Below are 22746 nucleotides of genomic sequence, written 5' to 3'. Positions count from 1 at the left end.
CTGTCTGAGATCTACTCCCAAACTAGTATGAGTGAGACACGAATAGACTATCTGACCTTTGTCCACTATGTATGGCACTGACCTTGAACGAATGTGGTTGCAACTCATGTTCCTTAATGCCTATTTTAATGCCTATTTCAACAAATCCTTAATATATATATATAATAATTGTAAGAGGCTTATGGAGTGGACAGGAAATGATCATATTGTGCCTACTCATTTTTAAATCCTTAAGTGGATGAGTTATGTAGGTGAACATGAAATGAGGACTGATGGACACACAGATGAAGTAGAAACTATGTCTCCCTGAGCATAGAATTATTTCTTGTGAATAACTAGGGCTCAACTAGGCAAAAACACATTGTGTTCAAGAGCTTCACAACTATCAATGGAGTACCGTAATAATGCTGCCTCTTGGGGGGGGGGGGCATTTTTATGCAAAGATGTGGCAAATTGAATTGCAAATGTCATTTGGTCTGTCAAATGTCATGTCCCACTCTGACCATGGTAACCCAATGTCTTGTCTGCATTGAAAACAGATAGACCTTGGTCCTTAACTTCACTGGTAGGTTGCCCTTGATCAGAAATGATCATATTGAGGTGATTCTTTTTGAAATCTCAACTGCAGTTCGTTCAAGTCAATTGTCACAGCCAACAGTTTTGAAAACTATTGACCCAATTACACACTTTGACCTAGGACCATGACTATAATTTATAGGGTCAGTAATTCAAAGGTCAAGGTCATAGCCACTGTTCTTTGTTAAACTCTTTCAAGAATAACTCAAAAACTGTTTTACCTAGGTTCATGTAACTTCACTGGTAGTATGTAAATGGCCCTGATTGTTTTTGGCTTGTTCTGTGAAGTTTACACGTGCAAGCCTTCATAGCTGTTGTTTTACTGGCCCTACAGAGTGTCAAGATTATGATGAATTAACACTGACTAACTCATTAACTTTATTTTTATATAGCTAACATAACATACCAATTCAAAAAGCTTCAGTAATAAATTCATCAACAGGAGTATATGAAAAAAATGATTACAATCATAAGGTTAAAATGCCCTATTGTCACAACAAAGCATTACAATCAAATAAAAATATTTAAAATATAAAACAATTTAAATCCTTGAAAACAGTGATTTGACTCAAGAGGGCCAATGAAGGGCTCATGTTCAGCCACCTTCCAACCTGATTCTATCCAAGGTGCTTAACACATTAGAGTTCAATGATTGAATTCTCTGAACTTTGCTGAAATGGTACGATGAAGGGGATTTTTTAAAAACTCAAACAAAAAGTTCCCCATGGACTTTCAAACATATTAACTTTCAAAGGTTCTATTCCCAATAAATTAACTAATACATGTAATCAAAATGCTGGTCTATCAATCAATCAATCTAAACAATTGAATAACTAATGCTGGTAATCATGGCCTTCTTGTTATAACTGGTAAGCATATTTAATATAATAATGTGTCTTCCATGCCAGCATTTGAGCCCATCCACAAACTTGGGTATTGTGGATAAAATTTGACCTTGACATTATTACATCAAGTATGTAAGTCAAATGTATGACCATTTGCTTAACAAAATAGTGTAATTCATTAAATGTATTGAATTAATCATTTGCACTATCCAGTTCAAATCAGTGAGTGTGTTGTTTATTAAATGCAATGACAGTTGTTAACACACAAGTTTTCAATACTTTTCTGATACTTATTCCTAACTCCCTGAAGTTTGCAAATTTAAGGATCACTTCTAAATACCATAACTATTTTTTTTTTGCCTGCGTCCTATCTATGCTAGCATCCTATACATAGTATAATATGGTAACCTGATTTTTGTTGATAATATTTGAACAAAAACTCACCTGCGGACTGCAATAGTTTCTCAAGTTAACAATATGGACACAGCTTATTTGTATTTAATATTTGAACAGATCATCAGATGCAAGTTATAATGTCTTCTCACTGACCTTTCCAACTGAATGATTCTAAATGGTCATGAAACAATATATATATATATTGTACCAACAAAAATAATACTATTTACAACTTGTAACATCAGGTTTGAGATGTACCATAAACATTGTACAGTAAACATTGAAAAGATTTGGTGATTACAACTGGTAAAACACATCATTTAATACATTTCATAAAAATCTACAATAAACAATAATTTCTATTAAACATACATCATAATTAGGAATAAAGCACCATCATAATTGACGAATAAAATACCTGTCATCAACCTTAAACAAATGTAACAGTATATTCAAATGTATGCATTTTTATTTACTATCATAACTCTTTGTAAACAAGAGGCCCAAAAGGGCCTATGCTCTACTGGCATGGCTTTTGTGGTCATATCAATCTACAGCATGTATGTATGGGTAAAAGGCAACAGACATATAGTTTATGTTTTGTGTTTGGGTTACCTGAAAACGTAGCACGTTCAACATCTGAGCCCAGAAAGTATTGTAAGCAGATTAGTTGCATGAACTTTTTTAATATGTGCCAAGTAAAAGTCATCTGACAAAAAAAAAATGCTTTCAAAACTGTACTCATAGTAAAAATTTCTGTAGTTTTAAAAGTTAAAAAAAGTTGGTCAAAAGGTCAAAGTCAAGGGCATCCTAGGACAACATTGATCAATTTGAATAAACATTCACAATCAATTGTGCTGAGGTGGATGCACGAACACACAAAAAGATTTTCAAACCTTTCCAGATTTATGTTTACCAAACCTGTGAACCCTGGGTGTGGCCAGTAATGACACCAGGTGCATAACTTAAACATTCACAACCAATTTTGTTAAGATGAATGTGCAAACTACAGAACTTAAAGCTAAAAAATGGCCTTTGGGCTTTCAACAAGAACAAGGCAGAGTAATTCACAAAATCAACTGCAGAAGCAAAAAGCAAATTGTCTCTTAAAATCCTAGACTTGCAAATTGTCTCCCTTAACTCTAGACTTGAATTTACATGTACATGTAAACTTGGCTAAAAATAGAATTCGCTCATGCAGACCTGGCTAAAAATAGAAAGCATTTCTTTAAAACTTTCATGGCCCATTTTCGAAAGGAACCGAGCTCTAATGGATATCAAGATACTGTACAAGTTTCATCGAGATACAATCAAAACTGAAGACTGTATCGTGTTCACAACCAATTGTTTACAGACGCACGACCGCACGGATGCACATACTACATACACATTACCATCGCATAAGCTCTTCTGGCCTTTGGCCAGTAGAGCTAAAAAGGGAATATAAAGTTATTTCCCCATGGCAAAGCACATGTCCAAACAACTAGGACAATCTGCAGAGAAAACACCAATTCTTGTCTGGTGTTAATTATAAAAGCAAAAATAAAAGAACTTATAGGCCTTGCCTTGTCTCTGACAAAATGTGTACCGAATTTCGCATGAATATTTGCGTTATGGCCAAGGTGAAGTTTTTGCTATGCGATGCTATAACAATTATTCAAAAAAGATAAGCTAAAAAAGCCTATTGTGAATAGATTTAAAACAACTTAATGTTTGTCGGCAAAACGCGAACAATGTCAATGACTATGAGCCAAGGTCACAAACAGAACAGTTCTGAGAAAGACAGCTCTAAGATCTTGAATGTAATTGTTGGAAACTTAATGGCTGTACATGACAGTGATCAGTGTTTGACAAGCCAAACAAATAATTGAATATCTGACAAATGAGCATGACCTTGACCTTTGACCTACCAACAAGAGTCTTGCAAGTGGCACATCACCATCTCATGATTAACATTTGTGCAAAGTTATTTTAAAATCCCCTGATGCATGGCCAGGTTATAGCCCAGACATTTTAGCAAAAAAAAACGAGGGATTTTCACCAATGACCCTTGGAGTGTGACCTTGATCTTTGACCTATAGTCATGGATCTTGCACGCAACACAACATCTTCTTTAATGTCTGTTTTGAAAATATGAAAAACATGTGATTCCCAAAACAAAGTGGTAGTTCAAGGATGGGCAAATGTTAAAATGTGAAATTTTGCTCTGTAAGTATTACAATCATACAAGACCCATCCGACTAGTGTACTCGATTTTGCTTGAGTGAAGTTCTGATGACACCTATTGATATGTGTGCTCTAAATGATCCCGATTTCCAGAAATGAAAACATTGAAGTTACTGTTACATCTTTTAGTAAAACCTTTAAAAAGGACCATAGTGGCATAAGCACAACACATTTTAAACAGCGCATATTTTTTGACATTTTTTGTTTGTTTACAGATACTTAAAAGTTAGAAATAAATCACAAAAATAGTTCCTGTTTTAGACTTGAACCTACAAGATTCTAATTTATAGTCAAGAGTTTAACTGTCTTTTACACAAATTACTGTAGAAAAGTTTGCTTCTAGAAATATAATTCATAATAATAACTTTTTTGGAATTCCCAGCTGAATATCTGATTATTTCAATTTTCAATCTGACTTAAAACAAAGTGAAGCCTCTGATTGGCTGATGGCAAGGTCACCAGAAGATGAACTCCTAGGCTTGAACCTCAGATCCAAATACGGATTATTAAGGGTATGATTTTTGAAAGGAATGAATTCTCTAGCTTCATGTGGGAACAAATAGATGAATGTTAAAACATTATGTTGGGTAAAAGTTAATGCTGTAGTTGATTATGAAAGCCAAACCAAATCTTTGAATTTTATGGCATATCTCATAATCTGGTTTAAAATAAATTTCAGGTATGGTAACATTGATACAAAATAATAAGAAAATTGCTTGAAATTATATACAAAAGACAAGAATGAGCCTTCAAACAAAATGGTATATAAACAAAATAACATGTACATATAGGCAAAAATAATGCTGTAAAATACTAAATCATTAACACAATAATCTTGAAACAGAAAATAAAAATCTCAATGTGAAACAAAACAAGTGCAACAGAAACATACCTTACATCACCTAACAATATAATGTCTCAAGTACAGCTGTTACATCACTGACAGCACTGAGGTTTTTAAACTAATAATTTAAATGTACCAATATTCCATTATTTAGGCCACACAGTTATGATTAATGAAAATAAAACAGCAATGTCCATGAGGGTCAATACTGACATAATTGAGCAACAGCAGCATGGGTTTCCTAATATCATCGAAGAAATACCACAAACCTGAAATAACAAGGGAAACACAAGCTCATGCAATTGCTCATCCATTTTTCTGAGGCCAAAATTTCTTAAAACATCTTAAGCATAACAAGCTTAACATAAGTTAAAGTATCTTCCTCCCTTAGCCAATTTACTTACTTTAAACTTGATTTTACAAAATAAACAATAGTTTTAAGTGTAAATCGTAACATAATTCCTTGAAAGTCTCAGAATTTTTCTGATTTAGAATAATTCGCAATCTTTACCAAGATAAGGTTGATCCTGTTGTAAGGAACTTATGATGTTTCGAGATATTACAGCCTGAGGATCAAGGGACATTATAAATCCAGGCATCAATAAGCCAGAGTGATTGCCCTTGCTACACGTGCCTATTTTCACAGGAGAACCAGGTTTCATATACGCATCTTGTTAACGATTTGACGACAATACCAAAGCTATGACAGTATTTCAACTTTTTTCTTGAAAAACAGCTTAAACAGGTTGCATATTTACAGGCAATTTCACGTAAATGTAACTAAACTACACATGTACATATTACACAACAACAACAACAAGTGTATCAATACAATCATAAAAATCTACATTTTTTATCTAAAATAGTTTTAGGCATTTATGTTTAATGATTCAGTTACAGATACCTTACGTTCTGGTTTATAACTGAAAATATATCAAACCAGCCTGAGTGAAGCCCTAAATGTAAGGAAACCTGTCAGACATTGCCATATAAAGTAAATTGTAAGACGTCCGTTTAATGCACATGATAGCGGCATGTCACATTTCAGCAGATATAGGAGACTACTGGCAACATGGTTGAACATGTAAAAATGTCAATACTCGCCTCAAGTTTCAGTAGAATATTTAAAAAAAAATTAAGAGGTGGCAGAAAGGGGCATCATTCAACAATTATTGAAGTAAAGTTATTGGACTTTCTATACATGTTCGTATTGTCAATGGCAACATTTCATTTAAATACCCTGAAATAGTTTTTTAGATATTGCCAAGACTAGGATTTTGCATGATGACAATTACACCAAGGATATCAAATTACCTATGGTAAACATTATTCTCTATGAAAATAGACAAGATAAAAATGTACCAACATCTATTTGTCTAGAAAACATCTAGTTAATAAGCTGTGGGCTTGTCTATAAAGTTTAGTCGACTAACTTAAATATTAAAAACAACTCAAGATTGTTCTTGCTGAATGAAAATTATCCATTTTAAAGCACAAAATTATAGGTTATATTCTAAAAATAGCAGCAGGCAATTCAACATTTTTAAAGAGAAAAAAATCATCATATCAAAACATGAAGACAAGATGTGGTAGCAATGCGTAAAAAGATAACTTGTCCAAATATGTACACCATAACAACATGTAAGTGAACTTTAGAACTTGTGTTCAGGTTCCATTTGTTCAATGATCTCAGTGTCAATAATGTACTCCTGCATGTTGGGTTGCTTCCTCAGTAGGAAATCAGCCGATGAGTCCACCTCCTCCTCTTCCAGGGCGGACTTCTCCATATCATGTTTGAGGGGTGTCAGTGGTGACGGCTCTGAGTCCAGGTGCAGTGGCGAGTTAGGTGATGTGACCACTTCCTCGATCTCCTGCTGCCGACGCCGCAGTTGGGGTGGCATCATTTCGTCATCATCTTTCTTACACGCAGTACAGTTTATAATGCTGTCATATACAGCGCCAAACTCTCGTGACATAGTAGCATAAATAACTGGCCTCAGAGCCATATCTAACATGGCTAAAATTGACAGGTATTGGTTTACATGGTTCCAAACTTGGAATTTTGTGCGGTCTTTGTATAGTGCTACTTGAAAGTCAGTGTTCTTTAGCTGGTAATGTAACAAGATTTCAACCATTTCAGAGGGCAAGTGACACATTGCAAACACTACAATGAGGTATGTTATCATTTTAGAAAGACGCCTTTCTCGCCTCGAGTAGCTGTCTTCGAAGTATCTTTGGCTCATATAACCAGTCACTAAGTATATGACAAAGATCAACACAAGGGGCAAGAAGAAGGAGAATGCTGCAGACAACAGAAGATACAGTTCTTCCGATCGAATCACTTCATCTGGTTTGGTGTAAGGAGATTTTTCATCATTATTTCCAAAAATAACTGTACATGTGTTAGATTGCTTCATTAATGAAAATAAATGCACCATGGGTATGTTAGCCAGTAACGAAATTGCCCACAGGATGAAACACGTTCCAACAGTGATCTTCGCTGTAGGGCCATGATGAGCTCTGTCTGTGAGTAAAATACCACGAAAAACTGATAATACAACAAGATGAAATGCTGCAATATACTGACAAGAATTAAACAACAGTCCATAAACTTTGCACCACACAGGAGACTTGATGTCACCTTTCTCGGCTTTGTTTATGATTTCCTCTGGAACATTCATAACTGACACAACAATGTCAGCCAAGGCAAGGCCACCAATCACAATATAGATTGGAGTTCGCAGCACCTTTCTGTTGTGGATCAAGGTTCCCAGGGCGATAAGGTTCCCTGTGACGCTCACGAAGCCAATAACGCCCACAATGACGGCCTGCAGCAGGGCGTGGATCATATGCTGCTGCGCCGCCTGCTCATCGGTCACTGCAGTGTTGTCAGAGTCAGTGTAATCCTCACTCTCCATCGTCTATTTGCTCTGCAGTCTTAAACATGTAATTAAAATTAAGGCTACAACAATATTTGACTTCTGCTGATTGTTCTAACAATGAAAATTCATTTTCAACATCATTTTAAATCTTAGATTTACAAGAACAGACATTTAAATACTTTTTAAAAATTGAAGTACATTAATTTTTATTATCCTAGTATTTTATAAATAGTATCTTATTGTAAAAACCTTTTAATTTTCAGTAAAGATCTTATTTCAATATTCTGATATTTTTAATATTTACTAACATGAAATAATGTGCACAAATGCTGAGACAACTTCCTTACCTCTGGTGTATTAACAAAGGTCTCTTGCACGCAAGATCACACTTAAAAGCAGAACAATCTGTAAATTCAGCTAAATTCCTCTTGTTTCCTGCCAAGATTTCCTCTCATGGTCATCTAGCGTGTGAAGAGGCTATCAGTAGTCATTTATCAGGGATATTCCCGAAGAAGCAATAACAGACATGTCCTTATCCGTCAACACTTCACATCCACAACAGTACTTCAAATGGTTTTTCATCAGCACTCCAGTGGAAGAAAAACATTAAAGTCTTGTAAAACATTCCCAGGAAACATATGTCCATTAATTCTCAAAGGAAAAATTCCTAGATTGAAGCCACAGAATCTGTGTTACATTAGTGGTAGAACATCTATATCCCTGACAATTAATATATAAAATTTTGATCAACTTCTTCAGTTAAATTTTGTTTGCACACACAGTTATTGCAAATTTCTTAGAATTTTTTTTATTCCAATTTTAGATTGCATTTACTAATTTGAAATACAACCGGACAATGTGTATTTACTGTTTCTGAAACAAACACTTGTCCCTATGTTGTACAGTTATGAGTATTGAGCTGTGAGAATAAACAAGCTAAGCCTGAGAGCAATTAAAATGTCACACCATACAGTTTACATGTATAATCCCTGGATTAATAAGGCACCAAGGTTTATCTGAGGTTCGATGGTTGCATGAGCTGGGAAGAGCTTGTAGGAAGACCAGACTTTTTAATGCTGCCTTTTCAAAGAAGACATGTCACTCCTGGAAATAAACACACACATACCAGTATTAGATTACAAAACCAGAGCTGTTTTATTGTAAGGTGACAAACAAATAATTATGTATAGAAATACATGTGGCACAAAGTACATAAATAATATATACTTGTAAGAATTCATAGCAGTTTTCTATGTTAAACAAAAATAGCTCTTCGTCAATATATAGTTATTGTTTTATTTTTGGTCCTCTAAACAATTAAATAAGGGCCTGGTCAAATGACTAATTTAGAAGAACAAAATTGAACAATAACTGTCACATAAAAAGGGCCGTAATTCTGGTCATAAAATCAATTCAAAGCTTCAGAATATACCGGTAACCCATGATTGAGAGGATAGCGTTAAACAAAATAAGTTCTGCATTTAAATATGTATGTTCATATTGAAAGTGGTTGGTACATAAGTATAACCTTTAAAGTAGGGGTGATATTTGGGCAATATTTGGGGTGATAGTTGGGGCGATTTTTGGGGTGATATTTGGGGCAATCTTTTGGACTATATTTGCAAAGTGTACTGTTGGCAAAGCAGGATAATTTCAAGTTTGGTTTAAATCTAAAATTGATATCCAGAACAGCTAAATGTAATAACTACTTAAAGTGTGGTTATAGTTCCTACAGTACAGACTTTCAGAATTGCATATTTCCTCAATGAAATATCAAACCATCTGTGGTTGAATTCCTACAGACTGTCAGCATTGCATACTTCCCCAATGATATATCATATATTTCATTCGGAGCTCCTCGGCCATTTTTATTGAAAAAAAACCTTAGATGTATGCCAGTACAGCAGTTGAAGTAGTTCGTAATTTTTTGAATTATATCATTCATTAAATGTAATGTTTTAGAGTTGTATTTATTGATCTAAGTTTAAATTGATTGCCAGTGAAGTGTATTATTGCAAACTTAATTAAGATTCCCAAGAGTTAAGTCATAACGTTTAACTGCTAAATAAAATTACTACGCGATCTACTTGCAGCGACAAGGTACCACTTTTTGAGTATGTAATCCATCCAAATACATTTGAGGTTGTTTTCTATAAAAATGGCCGAGAAGTTCCAAATGCATATATTGTCTGTGGTTGAATTTCTACAGACTGTCAGCATTTCATACTTCCCCAATGATATATCAAACATTGTCTGTGGTTGAATTTCTACAGACTGTCAGCATTGCATACTTCCCCATTGACATAATTAATCATACCGTCTCTGGTTGAATTTCTACAGACTGTCAGCATTGCATACTTCCCCATTGACATAATTTATCATACTGTCTGTGGTTGAATTTCTACAGACTGTCAGCATTGCATACTTCCCCAATGATATATCATATATTGTCTGTGGTTGAATTTCTACAGACTGTCAGCATTGCATACTTCCCCATTAACATAATTTATCATACTGTCTGTGGTTGAATTTCTACAGACTGTCAGCATTGCATACTTCCCCAATGATATATCATACCGTCTGTGGTTGAACTTCTACAGACTGTCAGCGTTGCATACTTCCTTAATGATATATCATAAATTATACTGTCTGTGAAAGAATTTCTACAGACTGTCAGCATTGCACACTTCCTTAATGATATATCATATATTGTGTGTGGTTGAATATTAAGTTCAGCACATTAGGTTTACTTAACATCATATTAAGCTCTAACAGCATACTGCAGCACATAATGCTTCTGCTTTACTTTTGATTTTGGCATTCACACTCTAAGTTAAAACTTGCATGCTTTTATAGCTCTGATCCATCATTTTAGTAAAAACTACTTGTGGTTGAAAATTTAAATACTGAGATGAAATGAACAATATTTTCACCGTATGAGATTTGTTTGGAAAAAAACCACAAGTGATCAGTTCAGTTTTGTTTTCATCATAAATATAGATAAAAAATAATGATTTTTTTTAGTTCTCTTATAATACTTTGATAAACTTTTCAGACAACCATTGCTCACTGTAAAGTTTTGTCTATAATTGTATTGTTTTTAAAACAAATATCTCTCTACATCATAAACTTGATTAGATGTGACCATTACATGACCCTGAGGTCACCTGCTTCAGAGCAAATATATTCTAATTGCTGTGCTAAGGCCTAAAAAAAATTGTTTGGTTAGGGTTACATCCTTTTCAAAAATAGGTAGGGTAGGTAGGCTTTTTTTTTTTTTATTAGGCTTTATGTAAGAATGTTATTTTCATCATTGGAGAATGGTGTTAAAGTTATCTTCTGTATAAGCATTTAAGATTTTAAACTACATATTGAAAAGCAATAAAAAAAAAAGAATTTTTTTTTTTAGTTTTTCATTTTTTTTTTTTCAAACTGACAATAAAAACAGTAGGGTAGGCGACTATTCCATAGGTAGGGTTGGGTTACCCGAACAAAATGTATTTTTTTTTAGGCCTAAGCACATGTGCTAAAGACCTGATGATGAGCATTTCCCTAATTCAGTAGGCATGTATTAACACTAAACATATATCTGAAAGCAATGATACTAACACAAATAATGCATATTGCAAATTTTCTTTAAAAAGTGTCAAAAATAAAATAGCATACCAGCAGTTATAAACTTGTATCCTGCTACCTGAGTTCTTGTCGAGTACCTAAATCCTGCGCATACTTCTAGTGTGGGCTCATCAGCATTTTAACAATCCCAATAGAGAGAGGGTGTCAAAAAACATATTATTGGTTTCAAACATTTTTCTTGTATGATCCGTATTCAACATTTATGGCTATCTTTTACATGTTGTCAACACCAGGTGCATGATTAAAATTTATAATAGTTGATCAAAATTTTACTAGCATGGTGTCTGTAGGCCATATAGTTTTCCGGTAGTTTGCATTTTATTTTGAAAGCCTATATTTATAATATTCAATAAAAAAAATAGTTTTTATACTACGGAAGTTGCTTTGTAAAAGTGACAGGTTTTTAAGAACATGTGATCTTAAAAGTAAAGGTCTTTGATATACCTGGCTTCTTATTTCATATATACCATAAATGTCCCATTTGGGGGTCTATAAGTGGGTCTATCTTCTGATTTTGTGACTTCAACAATGCTTTCCTTTAGCTCTAAACTTAAAGAATGCAATTTGCTTCCATGAAAAGCATAACATCAGCGCCATTTGTTTATACCACACCTGCTGACGTCAATATATCAACCCCATTCCCTATCATAACATTTAGGTAACACCACCGGATAATCAACTTAAGTGGATTTTAGGGAATTTGCTGAAAGGGGAAATGGTTCTTATTTGACGCATGGAGTTCTTAAAAAACAAGTGCCCAGTGCTTCTAATAGGACATTTACGGTTTTTTAATTTTAATAATACTTTTTTCTTGGAACACAAACATGAATGAAGTACAAAAATTTGTCATTCTAATTTTACATAAAATCCATTTTAAAATTAAGGAAGAAATTGAAGAAAAACAAGGCGAGCTTTAAACACTCCACCAGTATAGGTACTAAGGTAGTATCATTTATGAAGGCCATTGTCCTAGATTTCTGCCATTACACTAAAAGAGCAAGGTCATTTATGGAGTTCTTGTTCTCAACTATGCAAATAGAACAATACAGATTATGTTAAGGAGCCATATAAAGGCTGAATATCTAAGGCTGAATGAATAATCAGCCGCATAATAGACTTGTATAATCTACAGGTAATGAAATCCAAATGCATTATAAATGTAATTAATGTATCCAAAAGGCAGCAGCATCTTATCGCCACAAGACCACAAAAACATTCAAACTATTTCCATCGTCTACTCAAGAGTCCTACAGCAACAGAGAGTATAACAATGAACATAAAAAGGTGTTAAATTATAGAATATTTTTTGCCTGTTCCTTAAAAGGGCTGGTTATAAAAGAAATAAAGTTATTATTTATTTAACCTTTGTTAGTCATCATATATAACACATGTACTTACATCTATGAACTCAATCGCAAATCTACATAAAATATTGAAATAAGTTATACCTTTCAATGGCTAAAAAAACACGAATTATCCTAAAACTAACCATTCTACATGTATAACAGCGGTCAGTCAATGTCTACTCTCAGCTTATAGAGCCTGTATTGATTCTGACTGTTATGGATATTTAAACTGTATAAAATCTGGGTAATCATTCATTCAGTTCTTGGAGTTTTGCAACTTCATAGAGATACACCTGATCATGGAAGGCTATACTGATTTAAAGTATCTTCCTCCCTGACTTGCCATACCAAGAATGTGAAGGCTTTTCTGGATGCATAATACAGGCAACACTGTTAATTTTGATAAAAATAAATTCATGCATAACATATATGGTTAAAACAAAAAAAAATATAGTTTATAATCATGTAAAAAAACATGGGTTCATTTAACATTTGTAATTCATACTAGGGATGGCAACGAGTACCCGAGTACTCGATCGATCGTCAGAGTACTCGAGTACCAAATCACTACTCGAGTACTTGTAAAAAAAATTAAAAATCTAAAAAAATCACCAAATACACGATTCACAGACGAAGTAACAGATCTGGTTAGTTGCCAAGAGGGCAATATATGGTCCCCCTTATCCCCGCTGTGTACACAATTGACCTTAATAAATAAGTTGAGAGTTGCAAACTGTCAACAAAGGGCCCCTATTTCCAATTTGCACTGATGTCAATTAGCGAAGTTTTGATAGCGGAACTTTCACCTACACAATTCTATTGTTTACCAATTAGAGACCTTTCGCAAAACAATGGATGCTAACGAGTGAACGAGTAGTGACCGTTACGAGCATTGATTTCTTATTGGGCGTATTTTAACTATTTTTGTAATGATTATCACAATTGATTGGTTGATATCTGAAATCAAGAATTATGAATATCAATGAGGTAAACAACAATGATACAGTACTATTAATGGCAAAATGTATCACGCAAAACAGGCAGTTTATAATAATGTGACTTGTCTTTCCCAAATAAGAATTCATTTTTTCCGAGTAATCGAGTACCTGAGTACTCGATCGAAAGATTGGCTGAGTACTCGAGTACTAATTTTACTACTCGTTGCCGTCCCAAATTAATACATATACTGTGAAATCATAAATGTTTGTGGGGCATTAATGTTCGCAGTTTTTATGGGCTGGATGATCCACGAATTCAAGATCCCACGAAATATAGACATTTATTCACTTTTTCAATTGCCATGTTAATATGTACATACTCTTGTTATTCGTTACAGAGGCAGCAGTATACAGTGTAAATACCCTTCTCACTGTATATCTTACTATCATTGTTTCGTTAATATATTATATCTGCCTTAAACAAATAATTAACCAAATCAATTAAATGTGTTTTTATGAACGAAATGACAGAAGCACGTGCGAAAATCATGAAAATCTCCAGGTTTACAAGATGTGAGTGATGAGTATCGGTACTCGTTTTTTTCTTTAATGAAATAATTAATCGATTTTGGAGGTTTATGACCACCCAACATGACAATGTACAAAACAACGCGTTCAATACATTTATAAAACAAGAACATGTGACTAAATATTGAAATGAGATTCAAAAGTGATTGAATTTCTAAACATCAGATATCTTTTGGGATTGTTTACACAAATTTATGCACCTTTTCGGTGTTTTCACAGTTTGAAAAATTCTTCATTGGCATTCAATAGTTTTGCCTATCTGTATTTATCATCAGGGTACATCTTCTTTTATGACCTTAATTTCCAATTAAATCAATAATTGACATGGGCATATGCATTAATTAGCATTTCGTACCACTATAGCGAGTGTCATAAACCGTGTGACGTAGACGTCGGAAATCACGGGCCAGCGCGTGGAGATTATGCAAACGATCTAGGACGATCACAGTTTAATTTAAGTACCCTAGAAATTGTAATTTTTCGGCAAACCACGAAATTTCATGCCAACAAATATAAATGATTTCACAGTATATATATAAATATATATATAATTCATTTTTTTTCATAATTATGATAGGTAAATCCATATACATTGAAGATGATGATGAAGGTCCTTTCAGAAGCCTTGTATATAACAAGAGTGTTTGCCAAACAACATCTTTTTACTGGTTTTTATTGATGTAAGATTTTTGTTTTAAATTCTAGTGAATGGGGTTGTCTATGGGTATTGAATCAGACACACCCTCCAAAGGCATATGACCGATATTAAAGAGAAATACATGTTTCAGATTGAATCTGAATTCCTAAATTTTCAATCTTTAGAACCACTGCCAAAACACATAGCAACAAAAAATCTGGGCGTGGATGGGTAGAAATTTTGGCCCTGGGTTTGCGATTGTATATATATATATATAAATATATATATATATATATATATATATATATATATATATTCCCAATTGGTGATCCAGATTTACATGAACTTCTTACATATATACGTGTTGGTTGGTAATACTTTACGCTTTATGAGCGCAACATCATTGGACTGCGCTGGTCGGGTTCAACCATGTATTGTAAATGGATTGTAATTCAGTGAAAATTTCATGTATTGCTCTGAAAATTTCAGGAATTATAAAATTTTGGATATATGTTATATGTATTCTATGTTAGGCCAAAAAAAAAATGTCTGTTTCCTATAACCCGACCGACCGTAATTTTTTACCGCCGACCGCAATTTTTTTATGCCCCAATATTCGAAAAGTCAGATTGTTAGCGATCTCTGGCCTAAGATGACAACGATAATTTAAATAATTTAGTAGTGTCCGAACTCGTCGCATAGTTACAAACGTTTCTGGTTTGACAAGTTAAAACAATGGCAAAAATGGCTGTGACATTAGACTGCAGGGCTTTCAATTGACCCGAGCTCCCGGGTTTTGACGCACAGAAATCATAAATGAACCGAAGTTGACGCATCATACATTTGTAGTATGCGTCAGTTTTGACGCGGGATATTACGGTGTGAGAGTCGGTATCATCTGAAAGGAGCCTCAATGCATGATCTGAATGTTTGTTTAACCCACAAGAGCAATTAACACCCGAAGTGACAAGTGATTATCGATCTGAAATCTGATCGGTAACCATGTCAATTAGCAGCACTCAAACTCAATGACGTAATATTAACTCCGCCCATTATGCAAATTAACGGATACCTTCCGCTTTTTCGCAAAGAGCGATGGTTTTGAAAAACAACAATGCTAAGATGTATTTTTTTCATTTATTTTAAGTTGTTTTATTATATCTCCGGTTTATCAAAAAAAAATCTTATATGTTTTTAATGAGTTAACAGAAAAATAAACATTTATCTTACCACATGGTCTAAAAAGCGCGGGAAACAGATGCACGCTAACTTCCTGTCAATTTTAATGAAAGTGAAAGGAGAGCTGCGTATATCGTTGTCAGTGTTATAGTTAAGTTCAAAACAGTATTGTATGGTTATGGTTATGCCATTTATGAAAAATACTATGTTGCAATATTGGCAATAGGAACGTTGAATGTTTTTGTTTACTTCCGGAAAAAAGATAAACGTGAAAGTGAAACTGAAAGTTAAAGTAAGAAAGATGTCGTTGCAACTAAACAATCGCTGGTGCATATTGGAATTTGACAAGGATGCATTGGGTTACATAACAAAGATGCATTAACTAAATAATATGTTCGTCAGAGTAAGAACATATTTTGATTCTGGGAAGTTTTTAACCACCGTAGTCCAGTCAAGCCCAGAAAAGGAAATAAGACAAGGTATTCTATTAAAAAGTATGTTGATTATTTTTCATCGTGCTTGAGATTTTTACAGAATGAACAGTGGATCTAATACAGCAGATCTTTTTAAAACACTGGAAATTGTTAAAAAAAAATTAAGTTGTGGAAACTATTTAATGAAGTTACTGTACCATGGATCTTAGTCTAAAATAATAGATGTGTTATACGGGATTCTTCCAATCCCTGAAGGATTTGCCATATCAAAAATCTAAAAAAAATATCTGTCAACGTACAATTATTTGGACTACATGGGTCTACACTGGTCCCAAAGACCTACATACAATTCTGATAGCGCTCTAAGAGTTAACTGGTTTAGTCATTGATTCGAGTCATTTATCATTCGAAGTATTGATTTATATATGTTTTGTGGAGATTCGTGCCAGTTCTTGTTGTAACAGCATTTTATTTTATAATAGTTGTCATGTACACTTAATTGTAATACAACTTGATATTATTACACAGTCTGTTTTAAAATAGTTTATGCAATAATATCATGTTTTATCACTACAAAAAGTATGCATTTTGAAAGTTTTGTTTAAAACATTTGCCAAAAAAATTGTCTAAATGTTTTTTGATTCACTTTTTCACTGGGTTATATTTGCAAAGTGTAAAGATGAACTGCTTCCCTGGTGAACATACTGACAATGCTCAAAATTGCACATAATGTTACCACCGCTGGGAGTCAAACCCATGGCTTGCCCTTCAAAAGGATGCATTATACAACTGAAATACATGTACAACGGCTGTCAAGCTAGCAGTTTTAGCTTATTTATGGCAAAAAGTTTGAATCTATATATCACACTGAATTCTTTTTAAAATAATTCACCTGAAATAAACATGAATATTGAATCAATCTGACATTTTAAAACATTAAAAAAAAAAAAAAATCCCTACCTACCGACCCATCTTTTTTTCAGCATGTTACACTCCTGGAAACAGACATTATTTTTTTTAGGCCTTAAGTTTCTATGTTTTATGTGCAATGATATGCAACCATGTCGGCTCAAACAAAAAGAACAGTTTTTTTAAATGTTCGTCAAATGAAAAGTGAGCTCAGTTACAAAGGTGTTATCATCTATAAAAAAGCACATTGAGAAGAAACACAGTATGAAGTTTTATTCACTTTAACAAACGATAGATGACAAGGCTGATGTTAAGGACAAGATGGTATTGCTGTATTGGTCAGGTACCTCAGGTTACAGTCCATTCCCTATAAAAGTTTTGTTCTAGTTTTTGTTCACTCTGTTTTTTAAGTTTCCATATAACTAGTCAGAAATGTAATCCAGCTGGAGACCTGCATCAAGAATACAACCAAGGGAAAGGTGTACATGTATTTATCTAATATTTCACACACAAGTCTTGTCATACTGTTACAGATACACAGTCTTAATAAAGGTACATAACATTGTATCCCAACATTAAACTGTGTCAATTATAATGCAGGCCTGGTGACCCCATATTATTTTGGTATCATTTAAAGGGGTTTAAAGCTATAATGACTTTAGAAATTATACCACCAAAATATAATCAATTAGCTCATTTTGGCCCTGAAAGATTTCATCATAGGTAATTTCACGATCGATTTGTGTTGAAATAAAGAACAGAAATGCAAACTACAATAAATATATACCGTACATAATGTATTTTCAGTCATTTATTTATCATATCCTGATCACCCAGTAACACATATTTTTTTTTATACCAAAGTAATATTGGATCAGTAGGCATCAAAATTATACATAATTTTAACTATGAATATGACTCCTTGAAATGACAAACTTATGAAATTGTACATGAGATAACTTACAAATACATAACAGATGTCATATTTCCCTGCAATTTTAATAAAAATTATATCCACCAATACTACTGCATAATGCATATCTCACCAAGAAATAATTTAAACAATGTGTGTACTTGTTACACCAGCTTGCATCATCCTAAATACCAAATGCACAGTGAAATAATTTTGTTTTTTAATATTACAGAAAACCACAAACACTCTTCAAATCACCGGTTATGAATGTCTGTTGTATAAGTAAAACATCTCCTGTAAATGTACATTGTAACTTTAAACCGGTAAGAGCATGTGGCAGAGATGTGATTTCCATCACTTATTTGTGGACTTCATGTAACCCAAAGTACAACCATTCAAATTATAGACTCATGATAACAATACACTGGACATTTTGAGCACATTGACCTAGATGGCAAGAGACATCATCGAGACAGACACATATACCCAGTTTATATGTTGTGTTTTTCCCTCAGGGGTAATATGCCTCGAGTGTTTTTCAGGTCATATAAATGCATTATGATAAGACTGATCACCCCCCCCCCACCCCCACCCACCACCACCACCACCACTACATAATTATTTATTCTATTCAAACTATTGTAAAACTTATTTGGAAAAATCTTTCAAAAATGCAACTGATAATAGATACATATTATTGTTATCTTTACATCTGATTTCACCATTTCTTTAATCCCATTTAGTTATTTGGTCTCATATGAGATTCGTATACAAGTATCAAACGCAATTCATTCAGTACATACATTGAACTTTTGAAGTTAGAAAATTTAAAAACATACCTAATTTACAATGGTTATATGATGAGAGAGTTATCCCAAGGGCAAATATATGAAAAATGACAGTCAAAATCGCAGCACGGCGCAACACCATAGTTAAAAGCCAGGAAGAAACATAATAGTCTTACAAAAAATTACCCCAGGGGCAAATGTTTGTCATATAAACAGAGAAAATGTTAGTGATGGGTCATCGGCTGGATTTTCATTATCGATAAATCCAACAGACAGACGGACTTATTACTCAGATTAATCAATTATTGATCAGAAAATTTAGAAGAATTCATTCTGTGTCATTTTGCATCTAGTAAGAAGGTACTGGTAAATAGAATCACACCTATTGCATAGCTTTAAGAATAAAATAAAATAAAAAAGTGTAATAATATGTATGTAGTAGTTTTGTACCATTTTACCCTTTTCCTACTAAATGACAAGCACATGTATGTCTATAAATCAACAAAACATTAAAAAACAAGCTCAGCAGTAATGACTAGTAGTACTAAGGACATGAAGTTAAAACAACATAATCTCAAGAAAATGAAACAACCAGTAGCAAATAGTCAATTATTAAATTACTAGATAATAGATATTACAAGAACAGCTCGGTCATTATTCTTCCTCATTTTCCAGGGTAGTCTTTTATTTATAATTTAATAATAAATTAATTAGGCCATTATCTGCTTGTACAATCGGCTTTTTTGATGTCCGTGCCTTTTCTAGTCAAATAGAGTGCTTTTGACTTTTTTAAGTAGGCAAAAGATATTTGAGCAGGTAGAGAAAGTAAAATTAAAGGAAAGATATTGAACACAGATTCAGAACTTGAGTACCAATTCTTCAATAAATTAATATTGGCAAAACGTCATCACCAATCGTTGACTTTCAGCAAGCATCAACGATAAATCAGCCACTGCGGAAAGCCAGCTCACCACTAGTAAATACACATGTACCGGTATGTTGTGACTGTACTGTTCGATACACTGGTTTTGACCAGTCCAGACTCTTGCGACCAATGGTCCATGAACACATAATATTGCTCACCTTTTTGAGAAAACAAAGCTTCCTATGAACTTGACCTTGATAAATAATATAAACGTGTTTGATGGAGCTAATTTGTCTGTTTGTAATGGTTTTCAACATATGAATTTACTAACTTGTTAATTCCCTGCATGGTCTATACTGGTTTTCAACTTTTGTTACTAAACTGGATTTTTTTATGCAAACAATCCAAGTAAGGTTTCTTCAAAATTTGTCTTCATCATTATAATTCTTTTACTATATGAAATGAAGAAAAATTTCATGAAAATTGGGCAGAAAACAGAGACTCTAATAAATGGCCACCACCATCAATAAATTGGACAATAATTTGTTTGCCAAAAATTGTGCATTTAATATACTAAAAGCAATTTTATTGATCATGGATGGGCAACTAAGTTTAAAGCCTTTTAGTTACCCATTACTGAACTTAGCCTACATGGCCTTTTCACATTCTATATAGCAGAGGCTGAAATAAGGCTACATAAAATGTCACAAAACTCAGCATACATATATTTTGTTCCAAGTAGGTAAAAATAAAGTTATATGTGAGGTGGAAAAAAAGTTCAAATAATATTTTCTATCATTTCCAATCTTGTAGACTTTTTTCCAATTTGTTGGAAACAAGCACCTACTTTTTTCAAAAAAAGTAGGACTATGCACTTTTCTAATTGTTCCTGAAAAAGCCATGACCAACATGGAAATTTGGATATAAACACAGTAAAACTCTCACCATTATAAACGTTTTACTCAAGGCCATATCAGCAATGGGCTTGGATAATAACCAAGGGCCTCCCCCACCCCCATGTTTGAAGCTGATACTTTCCCCAAGTTTGGCTGCTCCTAGAATCTTATCCTGAACCTTTCCCTGATTTGGTTTATAAATTAAAACTGTCAAATCAGAACTGTATATTCTTGACTGAGATCATACAATGGACACAGATAAGTCTAGAGTCACTAGTTATTAAACAACATTAGCAACTTTATTTTGTGTGAGTAGGCTTGCAGCTGTACTGCCTGTAATGTTATTGCCTTGTGATATCTCTTCATCAATTGTACTTACCTAGTCAAGGAGCTTGTGCAGCGCGCTCATCAAATCCCTAAAATTAATCATTCTAGCCCTTCCACGGTGTAAGTTTGTTCTCATATTATTTTTGTATGACTTGTTGGATGATATTTATTTTTTTTGCTTCAAGTTGCATTCTGTTGAGAGGAGCTACGCTTGATTTTTCAACAATAGCTGATTCAAACTCATATTTTCGTTTTTCATTAGGATAAGGTGAACCTATGCCCTTTAAATAGTCAAATACAATATTGCCTTGGAATTTCATTGCTGATGTCATCATCCTATAATTATATCGACCTAATTATATACTGTTTTTTACTGTTCATTACTTTTAGATTTTTTTTCATTTGTATGTATCAATCTTTTATCACTTCAGTTTTGACACATCTACGCATCAAATCATAAGTAATAATGGGTTATACTATCTGCGATCTTGAGTTTTAAGTGTTTTTTTCCTCTAACTTCAATAAGAACTTGATAAATTACTTAATAATATTAATATAAATATATTCACAAAGGAAGACAAGCCCAACATCATTCAAGTTTTTATGATTCCAGATAAAAACTCTTCATTTTTAAACTCACAAGGCATGAAATAGCATGCACGGTGCGACTGAACAGTCTGAGAAAGTTATGTACATACACAATATTATACATGTGCGGAAATGGGTCAATTATGCATGCGAATATTCACTTGCAAATATTCTTAATACTGCATTGTAGTCTCCCACCTACGTTCAAAGTCCAGAGTTTGGAAGATTATTTGAGCTTTCTTTAGCAATAAATTGTATCGTTACCTTAAAGCTTTATGCTTGCACATCTGAAGACTGCAGTCGACCCAATTTACGGCCAATTATTAAAACGGAAATAGGTCAGGAAGTAAACATAGTTGAGGTTACTTTCTACTAAATTTACGGACGGTTACATTATACTATAAGACTAATTAATACTCAGCATTTCACAAAATTACTAGCTGTTAAAGGTTACACACCACCATTGTTATTCCCTATATAATTCAGTGTAAAATTATAATTTTTAGACAACATTTAAAGGCATTTCAAGCGAATGCAGGCTATGATAACCACATATATTCTTAAAGTACAAGCTTTAAATTACCTTTAAAGCCAATAAAAAGGGGGTGGGGGTCAAGTTATTCCTAAGAAAAATCACTCCACTTGAAAAACAAACTCTAAAAATTGCACCGTCCGCCATGACAGATCTTCCAAAATGACCTTTCAACTAAAGGGCAGCGGTTTATGCTTTAATCTCTACTCTAAATGATAAATCAAGCAAGAATAAATACTTAAGGTATAAAAGTTTCAGGAATAATGATAGTTTTGATTTACAGTGTATTGAGCATGTGAAAACATGTCTATCAATCATAAGAACTCTTTTTTTTTATTGAGAATTTTCCACACAACGGAAGTATATATGACGTAATGGTGACGTCATTCCTAAAGGGACTA

The 22746-nt window shown here is 33.5% G+C and overlaps 2 protein-coding genes across 7 annotated transcripts in view; one reads left to right on the top strand and one right to left on the bottom strand.

Annotated features, from left to right (window-relative positions):
• Window positions 1-22746, top strand: part of LOC128227029 (uncharacterized) — a 32589-nt gene that overhangs the window by 2252 nt on the left and 7591 nt on the right. The gene's annotated exons all lie outside the window — the stretch shown is intronic.
• Window positions 1902-22172, bottom strand: LOC128227025 (somatostatin receptor type 5-like). 6 transcript variants are annotated; one of them, XM_052937192.1, is made up of 3 exons: window positions 22078-22172; window positions 8117-8873; window positions 1902-7824 (listed from the first exon to the last, which is right to left on the bottom strand). In XM_052937192.1, the coding sequence occupies exon 3, from the start codon at window positions 7803-7805 to the stop codon at window positions 6540-6542; it is 1266 nt and encodes a 421-aa protein (XP_052793152.1). In that variant the 5' UTR covers window positions 7806-7824; window positions 8117-8873; window positions 22078-22172; the 3' UTR covers window positions 1902-6539. The 6 variants fall into 6 exon arrangements, with proteins under 6 accessions (XP_052793152.1, XP_052793155.1, XP_052793150.1 ...); XM_052937195.1 differs by lacking the exon at window positions 22078-22172 and adding an exon at window positions 21866-21887; XM_052937190.1 differs by lacking the exon at window positions 22078-22172 and adding an exon at window positions 21278-21828.

Source organism: Mya arenaria, chromosome 3 (assembly GCF_026914265.1).
Source record: "Mya arenaria isolate MELC-2E11 chromosome 3, ASM2691426v1".
NCBI lineage: Eukaryota > Metazoa > Mollusca > Bivalvia > Myida > Myidae > Mya > Mya arenaria.
This window is presented reverse-complemented; position numbering and strand designations above follow the sequence as displayed.